Here is an 18,890-nt window from a genome sequence, read left to right as displayed (position 1 = left end):
AGGGATCAATCTCTCAAGAGGTCTTAAGAATGAACCCCCATCTGGAGGCAGCAGAATAAATGTGTAGATCTGTCTCTACAGAAAACCACTGAGCTGGGGGACAGGGATGGGCAATGGCGTTAGGATGGGATGGGATGGGTTAAGAGTCGCAGGGGGTGAAGGAATGTGTCAGGGGTGAAGATAAGGGTTGGGGTTTAGATGAGGGTGAGGGTGAGAATTGGGGCTGGGCTGGCAGTCAAGACATTTTCCTGGGTAAGCCTCACTCCACCCTGATGCTAGTGCTGTTCCCCTCCTCTGGAGTCTAACGTGACCCTGAAGAAATTGGACGTGTCCATGAATGGCTTTGGGAATGAAGGCGCTCTGGCCCTGGGGGATGTCCTCAGACTCAACAGCTGTCTGGTCTACATCGACATCAGCAGCAATGGCATCACCAATGAGGGAGCCTCCAGAATCAGCAAGGGACTAGAAGTCAACGAGAGCCTCCAAGTGCTGAAGGTAGACTCGCTGAGCTGGCGTCTTCATATGCACTTCTGTGTCTGGATGCAATACACGTCTGCCTATGTGTCCATGAGTGTGTGTCCGTGAATGTGCGTGTGTGTGTGTGCATATGTATGTACGTGATTCATCTGTGGGAAAACGGCGGTAGAACTAGACAGAATGCCTGGGAAGATCACCAGCCCCTGCCCCGTACTTCCATGTCCACGTTTGGTGCCCTTGCTATAGACCCAGGGCTGCCTCGGCTCTCTGGTGACAGGTGTGCTTCTATACAAGTCTTCCCTCATGCCATATGGGTCTCTCTTGGGATTTTCTTCATACTAAGGCCATATTATGCTTTGGGGATACCAAACCCAGTGGTTGCTTGCATTCCAGTCTGGTCCTCTGATCCCATGAGCCTCTGCAGCCTCAGCTTACCCCTGCTCTCCGTGGATCTCCCTGCAGCCTCAGCTCACCCCTGCTCTCCATGGATCTCCCTGCAGCCTCAACTCACCCCTGCTCTCCGTAGCTCTCCCTGCAGCCTCAGCTCACCCCTGCTCTCTGTGGCTCTCCCTGCAGCCTCAGCATAGCCCTGCTCTCCGTGGCTCTCCCTGCAGCCCCAGCTCACCCCTGCTCTCCCTGCAGCCTCAACTCACCCCTGCTCTCCATGGCTCTCCCTGCGGCCTCAGCTCACCCCTGCTCTCCGTGGCTCTCCATGCAGCCCCAGCTCACCCCTGCTCTCCGTGGCTCTCCCTGCGGCCTCAGCTCACCCCTGCTCTCCGTGGCTCTCCCTGCAGCCTCAGCTCACCCCTGCTCTCCGTGGCTCTCCCTGCAGCCTCAGCTCACCCCTGCTCTCTGTGGATCTCCCTGCAGCCTCAGCTTAGCCCTGCTCTCCGTGGCTCTCCCTGCAGCCCCAGCTCACCCCTGCTCTCCCTGCAGCCTCAACTCACCCCTGCTCTCCGTGGCTCTCCCTGCAGCCCCAGCTCACCCCTGCTCTCCGTGGCTCTCCCTGCAGCCTCAGCTTAGCCCTGCTCTCCGTGGATCTCCCTGCAGCCTCAGCTCACCCCTGCTCTCCGTGGCTCTCCCTGCAGCCTCAGCTCACCCCTGCTCTCCGTGGCTCTCCCTGCAGCCTCAGCTCACCCCTGCTCTCTGTGGATCTCCCTGCAGCCTCAGCTTAGCCCTGCTCTCTGTGGCTCTCCCTGCAGCCCCAGCTCACCCCTGCTCTCCATGGCTCTCCCTGCAGCCTCAGCTTAGCCCTGCTCTCCGTGGCTCTCCCTGCAGCCCCAGCTCACCCCTGCTCTCCCTGCAGCCTCAACTCACCCCTGCTCTCCGTGGCTCTCCCTGCAGCCCCAGTTCACCCCTGCTCTCCGTGGCTCTCCCTGCAGCCTCAGCTCACCCCTGCTCTCTGTGACTCTCCCTGCAGCCTCAGCTCACCCCTGCTCTCCGTGGCTTTCCCTGGCTCCTCCTCTCATGAGTAGCACTGCCCACGCCCACACCTGCTTTTATGTCTGCTCTGCTGAGGAGCACGGCACACAAAGGTCTATGTCAGCCTGCGTCCTCCTGAGTTAGGGGGCTGCGGCCAGCACTCTGCTCTCCCCTCCCTGCAGAACTTTATTCTATGGTTCCTAACTATACTCTCATGTGAATGTGAAATCTCCCTAAGGACAAGAATGTTATTTTGGCCCTGATCATACCCTTCACACTGCATGGTGCCGGACACACCGTGAATATGTAGAAGTAAATGGATAGATGGATTAATATTACTTGTGAATTAGTTTACCTGTGGAAACTAATTATGACAGAGGCCATTGGATAGTTTGGAAGCAGATGCAAGAGGACATTTGCTCCAAGGTCTTCTCTCTGGGCTCTTTCAAGCCACACCCTGAATATGATGATGCAGTAATTCATCAGCCATTGCCCAGGGTGACCCGGTATCTCTGCCAGCTCCACTCTCCAGATGGGAAAACAGAGGCCAAGTGACACTCATTCAGACCACACAATTATAAAGAGGGTGGCCACTTGTATCTGGCTTTCTATAGCCATTCTAACTCCCTGCAAGAGCCTGGGAAATTGGCACACAGTAAATGCTCAATAAAACCCCTGACCTCCCTCCTAATGTAGCGACCTGAAGTGGCCTTCATAGCAACAGCCACCATTCATGCACTGTGTGCTGTTCACTGGGCAGCTTTTGGATGCTTTGATTCTATTATTAGGTTGGGACCCTTGGGACAGCTCCTCCGTGGAGCCAGGTACAAAAAAGCCAGGAAGTGAAACCCAAGGCCAGCTGCCTACATGTTCCCAATTGCTAATCTCCATCCATGCTTCAGTGGCTCTCAACACCCTTGCAATAATAACCTAACAAGGTCCACCATGCCATGGCCTTTCCTGCCTTCATTGCCTCGTCCTCTCTGTTCCTGCTCACAGAACATGTGCTATTGCCCAGCACCACAGCATGCTGTGCCCTCCAGCTCACCTCCACCCTTGCCTGCTCTTCCTTCATGAATCTTTTCCCACTCTGCTCCTGCTCCCCCCTTCAGATATGACTAATTCCCCATATCCCAGCAAGGCTTTACTCAAGGGTCTCCTACCCACAATGCACTTTGCTCCTACAGTATGTCCCTCTGTCACTGCTGCCATCATATATCTAATACCATTTACTTAACTGTCTCCTCCAACTAGAGTAATGTTATCTGAAGACAGAGCCCTTGTCAAGTTGACCTGGGCTTAGAAGGCCTTGATAAATATTTGTTGGAGGATGGATGTGTTGGATGGATGAAGGATGAAATGGATTGATGGATAGGATTTTGGATGGATGGGTAGTAAGGTAAGATGGATGGATGCATGGATGGATGGATGAGTGGATAGATGGATAGATGGATGGATAAATGGGTGAGTAGATGGATGGATGGATGGATGGATGGATGAGTGGATTGGTGGATGATGGATGGATGGATGGACAGATGGATGATAAGAGAAACTGATGAGTGTGTAAGTAGATGAATGGATAGATAGTGAGATAGGTTAATTAGTGGATGTGTAAGTAGATGGTGAATTGATGAGCAGACGGATGGGTGGGTGATAGATAAACAAAGGGATGGACTTATAGATTATGGGTGGGTAGAATAAACGAACAGATAAATGAGTGCTCAGTAGTGGGTGGAAAGATGAAAGGACGCATGGTTGGACAGACAGACAGGAATAGATGAAGAAGTCTAGGAGGAGCACAGAGGTCGTGATTCGGCGGGGAAGGTGAAGTTAGTCTAACACAGCCTCCTCCTGCTGCGTCCTCCTCCCACAGCTCTTCCTGAACCCTATGAGTATGGAGGGGGCAGTTCATCTCATCATGTCCATCAAGAGGAACCCCAAATCCAGGATGGAAGAGCTTGACATTTCTGTAAGCGCTCAAATACCACTCATTGGCTCCTGGCACAAGCCAGCTACCTCCACCACTGGTGTCACCAGCTGTGTCCCTCACAGACCCTCACACACAAGAAGTAAGGGGCTCGATTGACGGGAGTAGCCCTTCAGTAAATCTCACCACAGTGTAAAGGAATTTATTTGATCCTGGGAACCTAGAATGTGAGCACCTAAGAGTACTAATGAGGAAAAACCAATAGGGCCGGGGCGTGAAGAACTCCAGAACAAAATTTGTACACCACCAAATTCGGTAATAAATGGATCGCGTCTCAGAATGTTCCAGAATCCTGGGATTTTCTTTTCAGCCCTTGCTAGTCTGAAACTTGCTATTATATAGACCAGGCTGGCCTCAAACTCACAGAAACCTGTCTGTCTCTGCCTCCCAGAGTGCCGGGATTAAAGGTGTGCACCACATACCCAGTCAGAATCCCAGGGTTTTTAGGACCCACCTCACAAATGTGTGTTTGTTTCACAACGTGTGGCCTTCTGTGCTCAGAGCTGCAAGGTGATCCTTCTGTGAAGGAGGAAGGGAAGTCACCAGCCTCACCAGGGACTAGCCCAAACCACGGCAGGGAGGGCAGTGGGTACTAACAAACCATCGCAGGGAGGGCAGCGAGTCCTAACAAACCACCGCAGGATGGCAGCAGGTACTAACAAACCATCGCAGGGATGGCAGCAGGTACTAACAAACCATCGCAGGGAGGGCAGCGGGTACTAACAAACCATCGCAGGGATGGCAGCGGGTACTAACAAACCATTGCAGGGAGGGCAGCGGGTACTAACAAAGCACCACAGGATGGCAGCGGGTACTAACAAACCACCGCAGGGAGGGCAGCAGGTACTAACAAACCATCGCAGGGAGGGCAGCGGGTACTAACAAACCATCGCAGGAGGCCAGCGGGTACTAACAAACCATCGCAGGGAGGGCAGCAGGTACTAACAAACCATCGCAGGGATGGCAGCGGGTACTAACAAACCATCGCAGGATGGCAGCGGGTACTAACAAACCATCGCAGGGAGGGCAGCGGGTAGCAACAAACAACCGCAGGATGGCAGCGGGTACTAATATCCTACAATTTTGACCACCGGTGCTTTTGACCCCAAAGCAGTTTTAGGGTGCTAGCTCCTCAAATGCTACCCTAGAAGGTTGGTAGAGCACTGTGCTCATTGCCAGGGCAGCTGCACCAAAATACCACAAACCAGGTGGCTTAAGTAGAAGAAGAAAAAAAGCATTGCCTCTCAGTTCTGGAGTCCAGAAATGCAAGAAGTAGGTGTGGAGTGGCTAGGTTCCTTCTCCAGACCTGAGAAGGAATTTGCCCCGACCTCTCCCAGCATCTGCTGCTGCTGGCAGTCACCGACACCCCTTGGCTTGCAGACTTACCACCCCAGTCCTTGCCTTCAGCTTCTCGTGGCGTTTTCCTTAAGTGCACATCCATCTCTAAGCAAAATCTCCCCCCCCCTTTTTTTAAGGATTCCATTATTTAATTAGGGCCCACCCTACTGACTTCATTTGATTCTCTCTTGCAAAGACCCTATTTCCAAATGAGATCGCATCTACAGGGTTAAGGCTTCAAACCCACTTGGTGTAGTGGTATGTGCCTTTAACCCCAGGACTTTGGAGGCAGAGGCTGGTGGATCTCTATGAGTTTAAGGCCAGCCTGGTCTACAAAGTGAGTGCCAGGACAGCCAGGGTTACACAGTGAGACCCTGTCTCCAAAACCAAAACAAAACAGAAAAGACTTCAAGCGCCCTGGGAGGGTATGTTCAAGTTTTATTTCTGTTGCTGTGGTATACTACCCTGACCAAAAACAAACAAACAAACAAACAAAAAACCCAATGAGGAAAGAAAAGCTTATTTCAGATTACAGTCCATCATAGCAGACAAGTTCACAGCCGGAGGAGCTTGCAGCAGGTCACAACCAGTCAGGAGCAGAGAGAAATGACTGCATGCATGCTTGCAGGCTTAGTGTTTGGCTAACCCTTTCTGCTCTTACACAGCCCAAGTCCCCAGTCCAGGGAATGGTCTGGGTCTTCCCACATCAGTTAATTGGAATCGAGACCATCTGACACAGACATGTCTACAAGCCAACCTGAGCTAGCAGGTCTCCTGCAGGTCCCCTTCCCCAGTGATTCTCAGGTTGTAGCTAATTGATATTTTAAAACTAACCATCATGATGCCTGGCGGTGGTGATGCATGCCTTTAATCCCAGCACTCGGGAGGCAGAGACAGGTGATCTCTATGAGTTCAAGGTCAGCCTAGTCTACAAAGCGAGTTCCAGGACAGGCTCCAAAGCTACACGGAGAAACCCTGTCTTGAAAATCCAAACAACCAACCATCATGAAGGTAGGGGTGCAAACTCAGTTTATAGCGCATACTTTCCCTCGTTTCCCACTTTACCTATGAGGAATCTGAAGCAGAGTCATTAGGTGATTTGCCCAGGACCCACAGCAAATGAGAAACACCTAGGAGTCAGCCAGGGCCCCACCGCCTCCTCTAGTCCTGTGAAGGTTAGTGCTATACAAGAGTCCCTTTCTTCCCCTATTCTTCCCAACAGTGTTTTGTAAGATTCCCCAAATGCTTGCCACTGTCTGAGCCATGATAGTTGGACTATCCGAAGCTGAACGTTTCTCCACCTGAAGCCGCTGATGCTCTTCTTTCTCTTTGCTCTGCCACCCACCCCTCCCTGCTTCTCCTGCTCCTCAGTCCTTCTCCTCAGAGGTCCCACCTCTCCTCAATCACACTATAGCCTCCACTGCGCCAGGGTGCAAAAACCCCTCAGCCCCAACCCACTCAGCCATATTCAGGTTTCGTAGCCACTGGCTCACCTAACTCCTGCAGGCGTGGTACACTTGAGGGAACCTGCACTGCTTAGGGCTTAGATGGCACAGGGGTCTGTGCGCCATGACTTAACTGCCAGTAAACGAGCCTGCCAGAGCCAAGAGACTGTTATCCCGTTAGTCTTTTTCTGGAACTCTGATGAAATGATTGAAGCCAAGATGCTATAAAGGATTGCTATTTACTTCACATTCCTGGAGGCCGAATGACCCAGTAGCATGGCTCCAGCTCTGGTGATGGCCCTCTTGATCACCTTACCTCACAGCAGATGGCATCATCGTGGTCTTGCATAGGGGACGGAAAGGACACTACATGGAGAGACAGTTTCATTTCCTTCTTGAACTAGCGGGTCCCCTGAGCATGACATCTATTCCTGGGAGGGCGGTGTCCCCAGTGACCCAGTCTCCTCCCACTAGGCTCCACCTCTGAAAGATTCCATCACTACTCACACTGCCACCCTGGGGACCAAGGGTCCTACCCTCTTGTCAATGATGACGCCAAGACTCTAAATGTACTGGAATTCCTGCTCTGTAGATGCTCCTAGGACCAGAGTATCTGCAAAGCCTTCAGCCCTTAAGTGTGAGTTTGAAAGGGCAAACAGGGGCTGGCGAGATGGCTTAGAGGTTAAGAGCACTGACTACTCTTTCAGAGGACCCGGGTTCAATTCCCAGGGCCCATATGACAGCTCATCTCTGTCTGTGACTCCAATTCCAGGTGATCCAACCCCCTCACACAGACATACATGGAGGCGAAACACCAATTCATATAAAATAAAAATAAATTATAAAAAAAAGAACAGGAGAAAGATACTCAGAACCACACTTGAAGAAAGATGAGGGTCGTCTAGCTGATGGAGAGCAGGCTAGATCGCTCTTCCAAAGCACACACTCTCCATGTCCTGAAAGCCAACTCTGACCTCTTCCAAAAGAGGAGTTTGTAGCTCGCTGTGAGCCACAGCAGGATGGTTGGCACCAGGGATCCTGGGTACCTGCTCTGACGAACAACACACAAGGATGTGGACAGGTCAGGATCTGTGCATAGGCCAGTCTCTGACCTCTGTTCATCAAATGTAGCCACTTAAAGAACCACCTCAGAGAAGAGCTGAGTGACAAACATATGACAAACAAGCCACCCGGACACAAAGAAAGCGTCTAATCAAAATTTCCTAGATGTGGGCAGATTAACACATACCTATAATCCCAGTGCTCGGAAGACTAAGGCAGAAGGATCACCACGAGTTCAAAGCCAGTCCGTGCTCATAGTAAGTTCAAGGCTAGTCCAGGCTGCAGAGTATGACTATAAATTGTTAAATCTGGGAAATTTACAAATCGAATCACAAGCTCCATAACACCAGAGCAGCCCTGAGGATGTAGCTAAGTTTGGTAGACTACTTGCTTAGCATGCTCAAAGTCTGGGATTCCTTGCCTAGTACCCCATAATGGCATACCCCATAACCCCCCATAATCACGTGACTGTAATCCCAGCATTTGGGAGATAGAGACAGGCCAGCTTGGGTGACATCCAAGGCTATATCGATTACAGAATGAGTGAGACTCTGCCTCAAAAAGGAACCCAGGACCCAAGTTAATCACAAGCTAGAAAACACCAGAACCCGTACCAGTTCAGAAGAGCAAACCAGAAAGGACCAGCACCCCTAAACATGGCTTGGGTGAGAGGGAAGGGTACTCCGGGCAGCAGACACGCGGTACGATGACAGCATCTCTTCCACGGCCCCTCTCTCCCTGCTGCAGAACATTCTGGTAACAGAGCAATTTGTAAAAGTCCTGGATGGAGTCTGTGCCATTCACCCCCAGCTGGATGTGTTATACAAGGGATTGCAGGGTCTCTCCAGCAAGAAAACCGCCTCTCTGTGGACCAACCCCATGAAACTGATCCAGGTGAGCCCCTTAGAGCCTTGGGTCCCAAATCACCCACCCAGCACTGGCTCTGTCTGAGTGCCCATAGGTCCTTTCTAATAAGGCTCCTTGCTATGGAGGCCTGGAACATTGCCCTAGGTTATTGGGTCACTGGATACTGTGCCTCACCCCAAGAGAAGAGAAGAGCTGAGATATGGTGGAGGGGGGAGGGGGAGAGGGGATGGAGGCACAAGACAGGGTCTACTACCTGGGACCTGCCCTTTACTAATGTGTCACCAAAGGCAAGTCATTGAAGTCTTAAGTGCCTCAGTCTTTCCACCTGTAAAATGGGAAGAGATGAAAAGGGTGCTTGTGAAGGACGAATTACTCAGCAGTTACGAGGTGATCAGAGTTACGCCCGGACATAGTAAGCGCCCAGAGCTTGCAGCTTCTTTCTGAGACTGGATGCCCCCCTCAGGCGGCTTCTGGCCTCTGGTTGATACACTCCGCTCCTCACTTTTCAAAACCAAATCTAAGAAGGTCTTACATGAAAATTTTGTGCAATGTTCAAGAAGGCAGAAGGTAACGGGTTTGTTTAGGAAGAAGTGACTCCAATGGAACCAGGGGGAGGTTTTCCAAGGACAGCCAGACGCAGAGCGAGGGTCCCACCCCTTGTTTTAAAAGAATATAGAAATGGGCCAGGCAGTGGTGGCGCACACCTCTAATCCCAGTGCTCAGGAGGCAGAGGCAGGTCAATCTCTGAGTTTGAGGTCAGTCTTGTCTACAGAATGTAGTTCTGGGACAGCCAGGGCTCTACAGAGAAACCCTAGTAGCTGAAGACTCTGAGCCAGATGCCACTGGATCTCCAGTGGTGTGCAGACTTACAATCACACCTGCCTGGGCTACAGACAGAGTGGGTTCAAGGCCAGCCTGGGCAACTTAACAAGACCTTGTCTCAAAATTCTAAGTAAAAAGAAGGCTAGCTAAGTATATAGGTCAGGGCTAGTGCCTTTGTTTGACGTACGTGAAGTTCCAGGTTCAACCACAGCACCGTAAAGAAAAAAGAGAGAGTAGGAAAAAAAATCTTCAGGTACAGACCAAACAAGACATCTGTGTACACTATAGTTGGAAAGAGGCGACCATGTGTTTAGAAAGATGAGATGGATTCAGTAATGACCAAAAAATTGTCACAGAAGAAATATTACAAAGCTCCATCAGAATGTGAAGTCAGGACATCCCAGGATGAGGCAAAGAGAAAAGAAGGACTTCCCAGCAGAAGTGGGGCTGGGGAAAGGTCCTGGATGAATGGGAAGAATTGTAATGATACAAAACCTGGAAGATGGTTCTAGCAAGAGGGTTTCTGCCAGCAGAGCAGGGAGGGTTTGCACACTGACAGTGCAGGCAACCTTCAGGGGCACTGGAGACAGAACCAAGTCAGTCCAATTGAGGAAGCCTGGGACGCCAGACTCCAAAAGAAGCCGGAAAGCCCAAACTGGGCTAGAAGTGGTTGGAATCCTCAGACTGCAGACCTTGAGTTGGGATTGGATTCCATTCGGCATAGGGAGCCATGAGAACTGTGGAGCCCTGGAAATGGTACCTTTAAGGTGCCTGGCAAGGCTGTTCCCCATGTGTATGCTGTAGGGAATCTGCGAGAAGCCTAGGTGTGCCCAGAGCCTGCCCTACCAATCACGCAGCAGCTGAGGGAAACCCATCCACCAGCCACAAAGTACCCTCTGTGCCAGTGTTAATAGAGGCCATTTCAAAGCCAAATTCCGGACTTAGATCCGGTCACCGTCTGTGCCTCTGTGATAGTAGGGGCCGCTTAGCTGCTTTGGTGTCCCTCCGTGAAGTCAGGGAGTACATGGGATGAGTGGGGCCTCTTTTAGGTTGGGGTGAGGCTGCCAGGAACTAGACAAACACAGGTGCTATCACGTTTCTGTCTGCACTTGGTGCTTGCTCTAAAGCCGTGTTTAAACTACCGATGCCTCAAGCTGGAGCTACCTTCCCCCACTCCCCAAGCATTTCTGGGTCCAAGCGTGTGGCCCACCCTTTGGGGGCTGAGGGGAGAGGTGTGGTAGCCGTAATAAAGACAAGTGCTTGCTCCTGGCACCTCCTGCTCCTCTCAGAACTACACAGAACAACAGAAGATCTCAACTGTGGAGTTCTTCAAGAGCTTGAATCCAGCGGGATCAATGATAATGCCTGTGGGGGACTTTCGGAAAGCCATGATACAGGTGTGCTGATTCCCGGAGACTCTGGGTAATGGGGGTGGGGGAGCGGAACGGCAAGCATATGCTCGCATTTCACACTGCCCTGTAAGCTTGGTTGAGGGCACTGCTGTCATTCACCTAGACTTAGAGGGAAATGTAACACCTCCTTCAACCCTCCACCCACATCTGTCCCGTGGCCTGATGCCACTCCTCACCCCAGAGGCATACGTCCATCTCAGGGGCCCCCGACCCCCTGTCGTGCTAGGAAGATGAAAAGTGAGAGTGGGGGACCATTTCCCTGTAGCTCCCACACTCTGCTTTCCACCTTCCCAGCTTACCTGAGCCCCTGCGGTCGCTCTTAGCAATATAGTGATTGGAATGGAGGTCCCCTGAAATGTATGCACGAAGGGATCAATTGTGACAGCATTCTGGGGAGGCCTTGGGAGAAGGGTCTAGGGACCCGGGCAGGGATGAGTGCTTAGGATCCAGACCCATGGAGCAAGAGGGTTGGCCAGGATTAGGTATCCGGGAGCAAGAATGACCTTCACATGTTGGAGAGTACAGCTTCTGTCCCCCTCAGCAAGCCACTCATTGCTCCCGGATCCTGGGCCTTGTCTCTTTCCAGAAGCAGGGGGGTCATTCTGGAGGCAAGGCCATGTCATGGAAAGCAACTGCCTCCAGTACCTCCCTGTGGTAGGTGCAGCCACCTCTGAGTCCTCAAATGCCACCACTGGTCCCAAGAGTGAGACAATATGGGGGGGGGGGGGTGTCACTGGGTGTGAAGTAACAGAAGGATCCATAACGCATTACCCCCACCTTCCCAGCAAAACAAGGTCCCCATCAACCGGTACCAGGTCAGGGAGCTCCTAAAGAAACTGGATGAGAAGAACGGTATGGTGGACTTCAGGTGAGCATGGCCTCCCCCCACCCGGCTTGCCAAAGGGCCCTAGTGGGAGGGGCATCAGCCCGGGGATCCAGCCATCTGTGTTCTGTGAGATAGCGGACACTGCTCACAGTGGACCAGAGGCCCCGCCCCAGATCCCACGACCGGGCCCCAAAGTCCTCCTTCCTTCTCTTTCTCAGCTGCCTTATGTAGTAAGACTCGAACAAGACACTGGGACCTGTGCCTGAGGAACGCCAGCCCACGTGACAAAGGGACAATGTTCAGGCCTCCAAGGTGAGGACAGGAGAGACTGGGGAGGGGAGTATGCCGAAGACCAAGGGAGGCATCACTGGGGCAGTGCTTCAGCTAGGTCCGGCAAGATGCATAGACGCATGCCACGTTTCTGTTACAGAGGTTCAGGACATCTTGCGGGAGTAAGTTCGCCACTTCCACAACATGGGTTCTGGGGAGCAAATTCGGGTTATCGGGCTTCTGGCAAGGGCCATTAACTCCTGAGCCATCTCTCTGGCCATTTGTTGCGCGCACGCATGCATGTGTGTGCGTGCATACGGGCACCAGAGGCTTGGCATCTTCATTGACTGTGCTCCCCTTTAATTTTTGAAACAGTGTCTTTCACTGAACAAGGAGCTCTCCGATTGGCTAGATGAACCGGCCAGTGAGCTTCCTAGCCCAGCTCTAGCACTAGGACGCCATCACAGAGGCTTTCGTGTGGGCACTAGGAATCTGAACTCAGGTCCTCAGGCTCGCGTGCCGGGAAGATCATCCCCCCAGCCTATCGTTCCCCCTGTTCCCTTTCCTTCAAATCAGCTTCTTAAAGTCTGGAAATCACAACAGCCGGTCAGGTCTAGGGAGATGCCCCAATAGAGAAGTCCTGGCAAGTTGTGGAGGCTGTGAGGAGACTCAACCAAAGGGCGGATGGATGGATGCCATGACGAGAGCTAAATGCCACAAATAGAATCTCTCTCTGTGCTGCTGATGTTGGTCGTGTGTGTGTGTGTGTGTGTGTGTGTGTGTGTGTGTGTGTGTGTGGCGCGCGCGCGCGCTGATGTTGGTCCTGGGCTGGGCATCTCTCTGTGCTGTTGATGTTGGTCCTGGACATCTCTCTGTGCTGCCGATGTTGGTCCTGGGCATCTCTCTCTGTGCTGCTGATGTTGGTCCCATTTGTTTCTGTTCTTCTTTGTATAAAATTGAAAAGGGAGCAATGATTACTATGCATTTGATTTTCTTTCAGGCTGATTTCTAGGAATGGTGGAGATTCTAGACAGCTAAAATCAACCCCTATGACCAGTTCCAGCCCTCTAGGTCACCCCTTGCCCCTGACACTCCACTCTAAGTAAGTGAAAGACAGGTAGTCAAACCCAAACCTTCCCTCAGTATCCCAAGAGGCCTCCCCCCAAAACCGGATTGTTCTTTCCAACTCCCAAAGGTGGCGTCATTCCCATTTGTAGCCACTAGGTGTCAGGTTAACCTCAAAAGTCCTCATTAGAGCCGGTCCCTTTACTTGGAGCCTTCCAGAAACTTCTTTCAACATCTTGAACGTCTGCCCCTGGAACCCACCCTGATCAGCCCCAGGGACCCAGGAGTCCATACCTGCGCCGACCCCTCCAAGGCTCCGTGTCCTCACAGTCGATCGGGGTTACTAAGAACTACCGTGCACGTCTGTAATCAGGAAGAAAAGTTAGCCCCCTATCTAGCCAGCCGACTAAGTAGCCGGAAACACCCCTCAGCAGAAGCACCAGCAAGCCCAGCCCGACAAGAAAACCGGCGGGATCACGGAGGTGGGGAGGGACTGCGGCAACTCTTTCTCTACTGGTAAACCGTAGGCTTAAGCGGGAGGACCCTGCAGGAATAGCAGAGGCCATCAAGGAGAGAGATAAACCTAGAGACTGCTGCACACTAGCACAGGGCAGTCTGGGTTTATCCCTCGTTCTATACTCCAACTGGGCTTTGAGAACAAGCTCTGTGTCCTCCCGGGACTGTAGAATGAGCACCGTTCAATTCATTTCCCAGTTAGGAGGAGTTCAGCATCCTGTCCACGATCTCCTAGGTAGCAAAGAACAACGCTGAGATTTCAGGACCCTGCAATGTGTCTTAACCCTGACCCTTCCCTGTCCCTCTGAAGCGGCCTCGCACCTTTTCACCACCAGGGGGCAGTTTAAGGCGGATCGCTCTGAAGACATCAAAGTGGGAAATATATCGTGAGGGCTGGAACGGCTTGTGAGAGGAATCCCATTCTCTCCAGTAAAGTCCTGCGGATTCCCACCCCCGGCCTCCACTCCCACGGGGCTCTGCTATCCCACTGGGAGAACTAAAGTGGCAGGACACTGGGTGGATACCTCTGTGTGTTAGCGCCATAACGCGGTCAACCCATGTAAATCCTGGCATTTTACAATTCTGTCTGAAATCTACCTAGCTTTACCTTCGTGACCTTAAGCAGTGGGTTCCATGTTTCTGGCTTCAGTTTTCTCATCTGTAAATGGGGGTGATAATAGCACCCTTTCTTCTATAGAGTCTTGTGAAGAGTAAATGGAATAACGTATATAAAAGCCTTTCTTGTTTACCCGTCTCAACCTCATTACAGCAGTATTCCACTCCTGAGAGAGGGGAGTGGGAACTACAGGACCCAAAGGGCACAGGTGGGGCGCACTCAATACACCCCAGTACTGAATCTTAAAAAACGCCCTGGAGGAGTTTCAACCTCAAGCCTTGGTTAAGACTGGCAAACAGCCCAGGGTCTTAAGAATGACAGGGAAACAGGAGGCGGGAATTCCAGTGCTAGCTCACATGGTGGGACAGCCGGGCATCACAAGGCAAGCTCACCGACCAACAGAGCAAGATGCCAGCCCCACCCTCAGTCCTGGGGAAGGCACCGACTCCAGATTCAAAAGCTTCCATCCTAGAAGCAAGCACCATAACCCACTTGTTTCTCAGAGCAGGCGTGGTCCTGATGCTGGTTAGGAACGGGTGAGAGCGTGTACACATGCCACCGCCTCCAATGTCAGCCTTGGTGACGGCTACAGTGTCCTCAGGAAACCAAGCCTGCCCTGCCAAGTGGGGGGCTCGGGATTTGTTTGGTTTTAAACAAAAGAAAACAATGGCTGGCAAAGCTAGCCTGTGTCCTAAGACCCTGGCTTCTGACCAGCAGCCTTGAACCAAAATGAAGGGAAGGCTCTCAGGAAGCCGGCATCGCATTCCAGGGGGAGAGGAAGGCTGGGCAGCTGTGGAAGCTGGCTCCCAGCCCAGCATGCCCCACAGGGAAGAATAGTGGCTTGATCCTCAGAGGGACCTCACCCGCCCTCCCCACCCTCACCCGCCCTCCCCACCCTCCCCCTCCCCATGTCCCCACCTCTGGTCTCACACTGCAGCCCAGACTGGCTTCAAGCTTTCTGCAGTCCTCTTATCTTAGCTTCCTGAGGGCTAGTCTCTTAGACTGGAGCCATCAGGCCTGGCAGGGAGATTTTTTTTTTTTTAAACTTTGTCTTACCCTGGCTTTTGAGAGTGCTTGAGGATGGTAGGATAACTGGCTGGCTGCTCTGAGTTCAAGAGGCCTGGTACACAACATTCCTACTTGTGCGAATGTGTGCAGATACAGTTTTAAAAGAAAGAAAGAAAGCATTTGCCATATTGAAGTCAGACTAGGGCTAGAGGAGAAACCCCTCGTCCCCAGCTTAAAAACAATAGGTTGGTCTTTTCTGTAGTTCTTAGGCAAGAGTGCCAAAACCCTTGGAATTTCCTGAGAAGAAATGCCTTTGTCGTGGTAATGGATGAATCACACAACCCTCAGATGGCTTTGGGATGGGAGTTGATGTCAAAAAGACCAAGACTACAGCGGGGCCTTCCAATCCAGACTCAGAGGTCCCGCTCCCAGGACGGTGGCTGGCTTGGAGGTAGAGTTTAATCCTCTGGCCTCCTCCTGTCAATCATGCCCACCTCATGAAACTACAGAAAACCCTGGCTCCTGGAGTGCCTGATGGTGAACAGCATTGTGGAGGAGGTGGTGTGTCCAGACTCCACAAAGAGGGGTTCCCAAGCGTCAGCCCTCGGGTCCTGCTCTAAGTTCCCCTTCATTTGGCTGTCCTGGAGTGCTGTCCTTTATGAGTCTGGTTTATTTTTAGTGTGTGTGTGTGCGTGCGTGCGTGCCCACGCACGCGTGTGCATGTTTCAGAACGTGTGTGTCACAGTGTGCATGTAGAAGTCAGAGGACAGCCTCAAGTGTGGCTCGTCACCTTCCACAGTGTTGGGCATAGATTCTGTTTGCTGGTTTGGTTGAATACTTCTGGGTATCAGCTCCCTGTGGGGTACGAGTCCAGACACAGACCACCCTATCTGGCTTTTGCATGGGCTTCCGGGATCCAGATTCAGGTTTCCAGGCTTGAGTAGCATGCACATTTACCAAACAAGCCACCCGCCCCAGCCTACAGCCTTTATGATGAAATTATAATCGTTGGTTGGTGCGGCACCTGCAGCGAGGGGGAAACAGGACCCTCAGGCTTTTACATGGCCAGTCAGAAATGCAGACATCCTAGTGACCTCATTTGCAGCTGCTGTCTTAAGTAGCTGTCCTGCAGAGGATCGAGCCCTTAAACCCATAGAGTCTTGGTACAGGAGGGTCGAGCATGAGTGGGGTCGATGAGAATTGCGGCAGATCCATCGGAGTTAGCCCAAGTCAAACGAGAAATACGAGTGCACGCAAAAGCATGCTCATGTCTGAATCGGTTGTGTGTTCCATACTTAAACAGGCGCCTGCCAGAGTCAGAAGCCCAGCCCGCAAGAACTGGCCTCATCCCTGAGAGTCCCGCTGAGACGCCACCTCTCCGTGTTGTGTTCTACTTTGCCCAGCAGGCGGCGCTCTGACCTTACAAGTCCTCCATTTGGGCTAAGATTTACCCAGTTCTCTGAAACCTGGTAATGGGAAAAGGGGGAAAGAAAACAGAACCCCGCTGGCTCAAGAAAATCAGATTCCTATTGGCTATAAAGAAAAAAATGAAGAAGAGAGTGAGAAAGGGGCGGGGGAAGGATGGGAAGGAAGGAAGAAAAGACCGAAGGGAGGGAGGGAGGGAGGGAGGGAGGGAGGGAGGGGAAGGAAGGAAGGAAGGAAGGAAGGAAGGAAGGAAGGAAGGAAGGAAGGAAAAGAAAGCAGCCGTGTCATTGGCATGAACAGCAGCACACAGCATACTGACAACCTAGGTCAGAACCTCGACCCTCCTGGGGAGCATCTTCTCGACATGGATAGTTCAGGTCCTGTGGACGCCAAGCTTGGGCAACTCAGAGAGTCCCTTTTTTTAAAAAATGCAGACAATGTTAGGGGATGGATTCAATGTTTATTTAGAATTGGAGCCAGTGAGAAACTGCAAAAGCTGACAATGTGATGAACATCAAATCCTGGGGCCTCGCAAGGAGCTTCTTTGGGAGCCCCCAACGTGTCCCCTGCTCTAGTGAGGGTCCCCAGTCCCAGCTGCTCCTTTTTGTTTCCCAGCAAGAGTGCCAGCACTGTCTTTCCCTGTCTGTGGAGGAGAGAACTGTAGGAACACCACAGACAAGTGTGGAAAGCTTTCCCTTCCCCCGCCTCCGACACGCGAGGGGAGGTTGCCACACCAGCCGGGCTCTCGGATGGCTCTAAGTGCTTCCGCGTCCTTGCTTCCTGGCTCCACAGTTGGTCCTCTGATTACTTGCCATTTCGAACTTGGGATAAGAGCCTCAACATGCCTTTCCCCAATATGCTGCGATGCAGCAGTAACCCCATTTTGAAATGATTGGAGGAAATTCAGAATATAAATCCTTCAGAGGAGAGAGGGAGCAAAAGAGACGGCTCAGCAGTTAAAAGCACTGGCTGCTCTTGAAGAAGACCCAGGTTTGACTTCTAGCAGTCACATGGTGGCTTACAACTGTCTGTAACTCCAATTCCAGGGAGCCCTCTTCTGACCTCTGCAGGCACTAGGCAGACATATAGGGCATGTACATACATTTCAAGCACATTAAAAACAAAATTTAAAAACAAAGAAAGCCAGGCAGTGGTGGCACATGCCTTTTATCCCGGCACTGGGGAGGCAGTAACAGGCAGGCTCCAAAGCTACAGAGAAACCCTGTCTGGAAAAACAAAAACAAAAACAAACAAACAAACAAAAACAAAACAAAACAACCCAGTGGGGAATTTCTGAGTTCAGTTCCCAGCAACCACATGGTGGCTCACAACCATCTGAAATGAGATCTGGCGCCCTCTTCTGGCCTGCAGGCATACATGCAGGCAGAACACTGTATGTAATAAATAAATAAACCTTAAAACAAAATGACTCTTATCTCAAAATAAAAGAATAATGTTTTAATTAATTAATAAAAACAGAGGTGGACTCTGGGGGTGAAGCTCGGTGGGTAGAATGCCTGCCTAGCATGCCTGAGGCCCTGGGTTTTAATTCCAGTAACAGGTAAATCGTGGTGTGTGGTGGAACATAGTAGCAATTCCAGCTCTCAGGGTGGCAATAGGAAGACTGGGAGATAAAGGTCATCATTTCAGGGGACAGGAGCTCAGTTCCCAGCAGTGGGCATCTCACTACTGTCTGTAATTACAGCTCCAGGGGGTGCAACACCTCTTCCAGCCTCCGCCAGCACCCACAAACATATGTGCAGACACACAGAGAACAATAAATCCTTCTGTTTGTTTGTCTGAGACAAGGTCTTACTATAACTACAACCCTGACTGTCCCTGAACTCACTCTGTAGACCAGGCTGGCCTCAAACCCACAGTCCGCCTACCTCTGCCCCCCAAGTGCTGGGTGAGGTGTGGGAAATCCTTCTGTCTATGTGTTGCTTTTATTGGTTAATGAACAAAGCTGCTTTGGCCTACTGGGAGGGCAGAATAAAGCAAGGCAGGAATTCCAAGCAGAGATAGAGGAGAAAGTAGGTGGAGTCAGGGAGATGCCAAGTAGCCGCTGAAGGAGACAGATGCCTGGGAACCTTACCAGTAACCCACGACCTTGTGGTGATGCACAGATTAACAGAGAGGGGTTAATTTAAGATATAAAAGCTAGCTAGAAATACGCTTAAGCTATTGGCCAAAGAGTGTTGTAATTCATACAGTTTCTGTGTGATTATCTCCAATCTGGGTGGCTGGGAACAAACAAGCAGCCTCTGCTAACAGGCATGCACCATCATGCCTACCTTAAGATAAGTCTTTTTTGTAATTTTTAAAAAGATTT

At 51.5% G+C, this 18,890-nt stretch overlaps 1 protein-coding gene across 1 annotated transcript in view; it reads left to right on the top strand.

Annotated features, from left to right (window-relative positions):
• Window positions 1-16,551, top strand: part of Lrrc74a (leucine rich repeat containing 74A) — a 33,243-nt gene extending 16,692 nt beyond the window's left edge. The window contains exons 9-14 of the mRNA XM_041658642.1: window positions 319-495; window positions 3,773-3,868; window positions 8,479-8,625; window positions 10,710-10,817; window positions 11,618-11,700; window positions 16,437-16,551. Of these exons, the coding sequence (XP_041514576.1) occupies window positions 319-495; window positions 3,773-3,868; window positions 8,479-8,625; window positions 10,710-10,817; window positions 11,618-11,700; window positions 16,437-16,551 (726 nt within the window). The remainder of the gene's footprint in view (window positions 1-318; window positions 496-3,772; window positions 3,869-8,478; window positions 8,626-10,709; window positions 10,818-11,617; window positions 11,701-16,436) is intronic.
• The last annotated feature ends 2,339 nt before the right edge of the window (window positions 16,552-18,890 follow it).

This window comes from Microtus oregoni, unplaced genomic scaffold, assembly GCF_018167655.1.
Source record: "Microtus oregoni isolate MIOR12 unplaced genomic scaffold, Mior012 000009F_ref0000495, whole genome shotgun sequence".
NCBI classification, from domain to species: domain Eukaryota; kingdom Metazoa; phylum Chordata; class Mammalia; order Rodentia; family Cricetidae; genus Microtus; species Microtus oregoni.
Note: the sequence above shows the minus strand (reverse complement) of the source record. Positions and strands in the feature narration are given on the sequence as shown.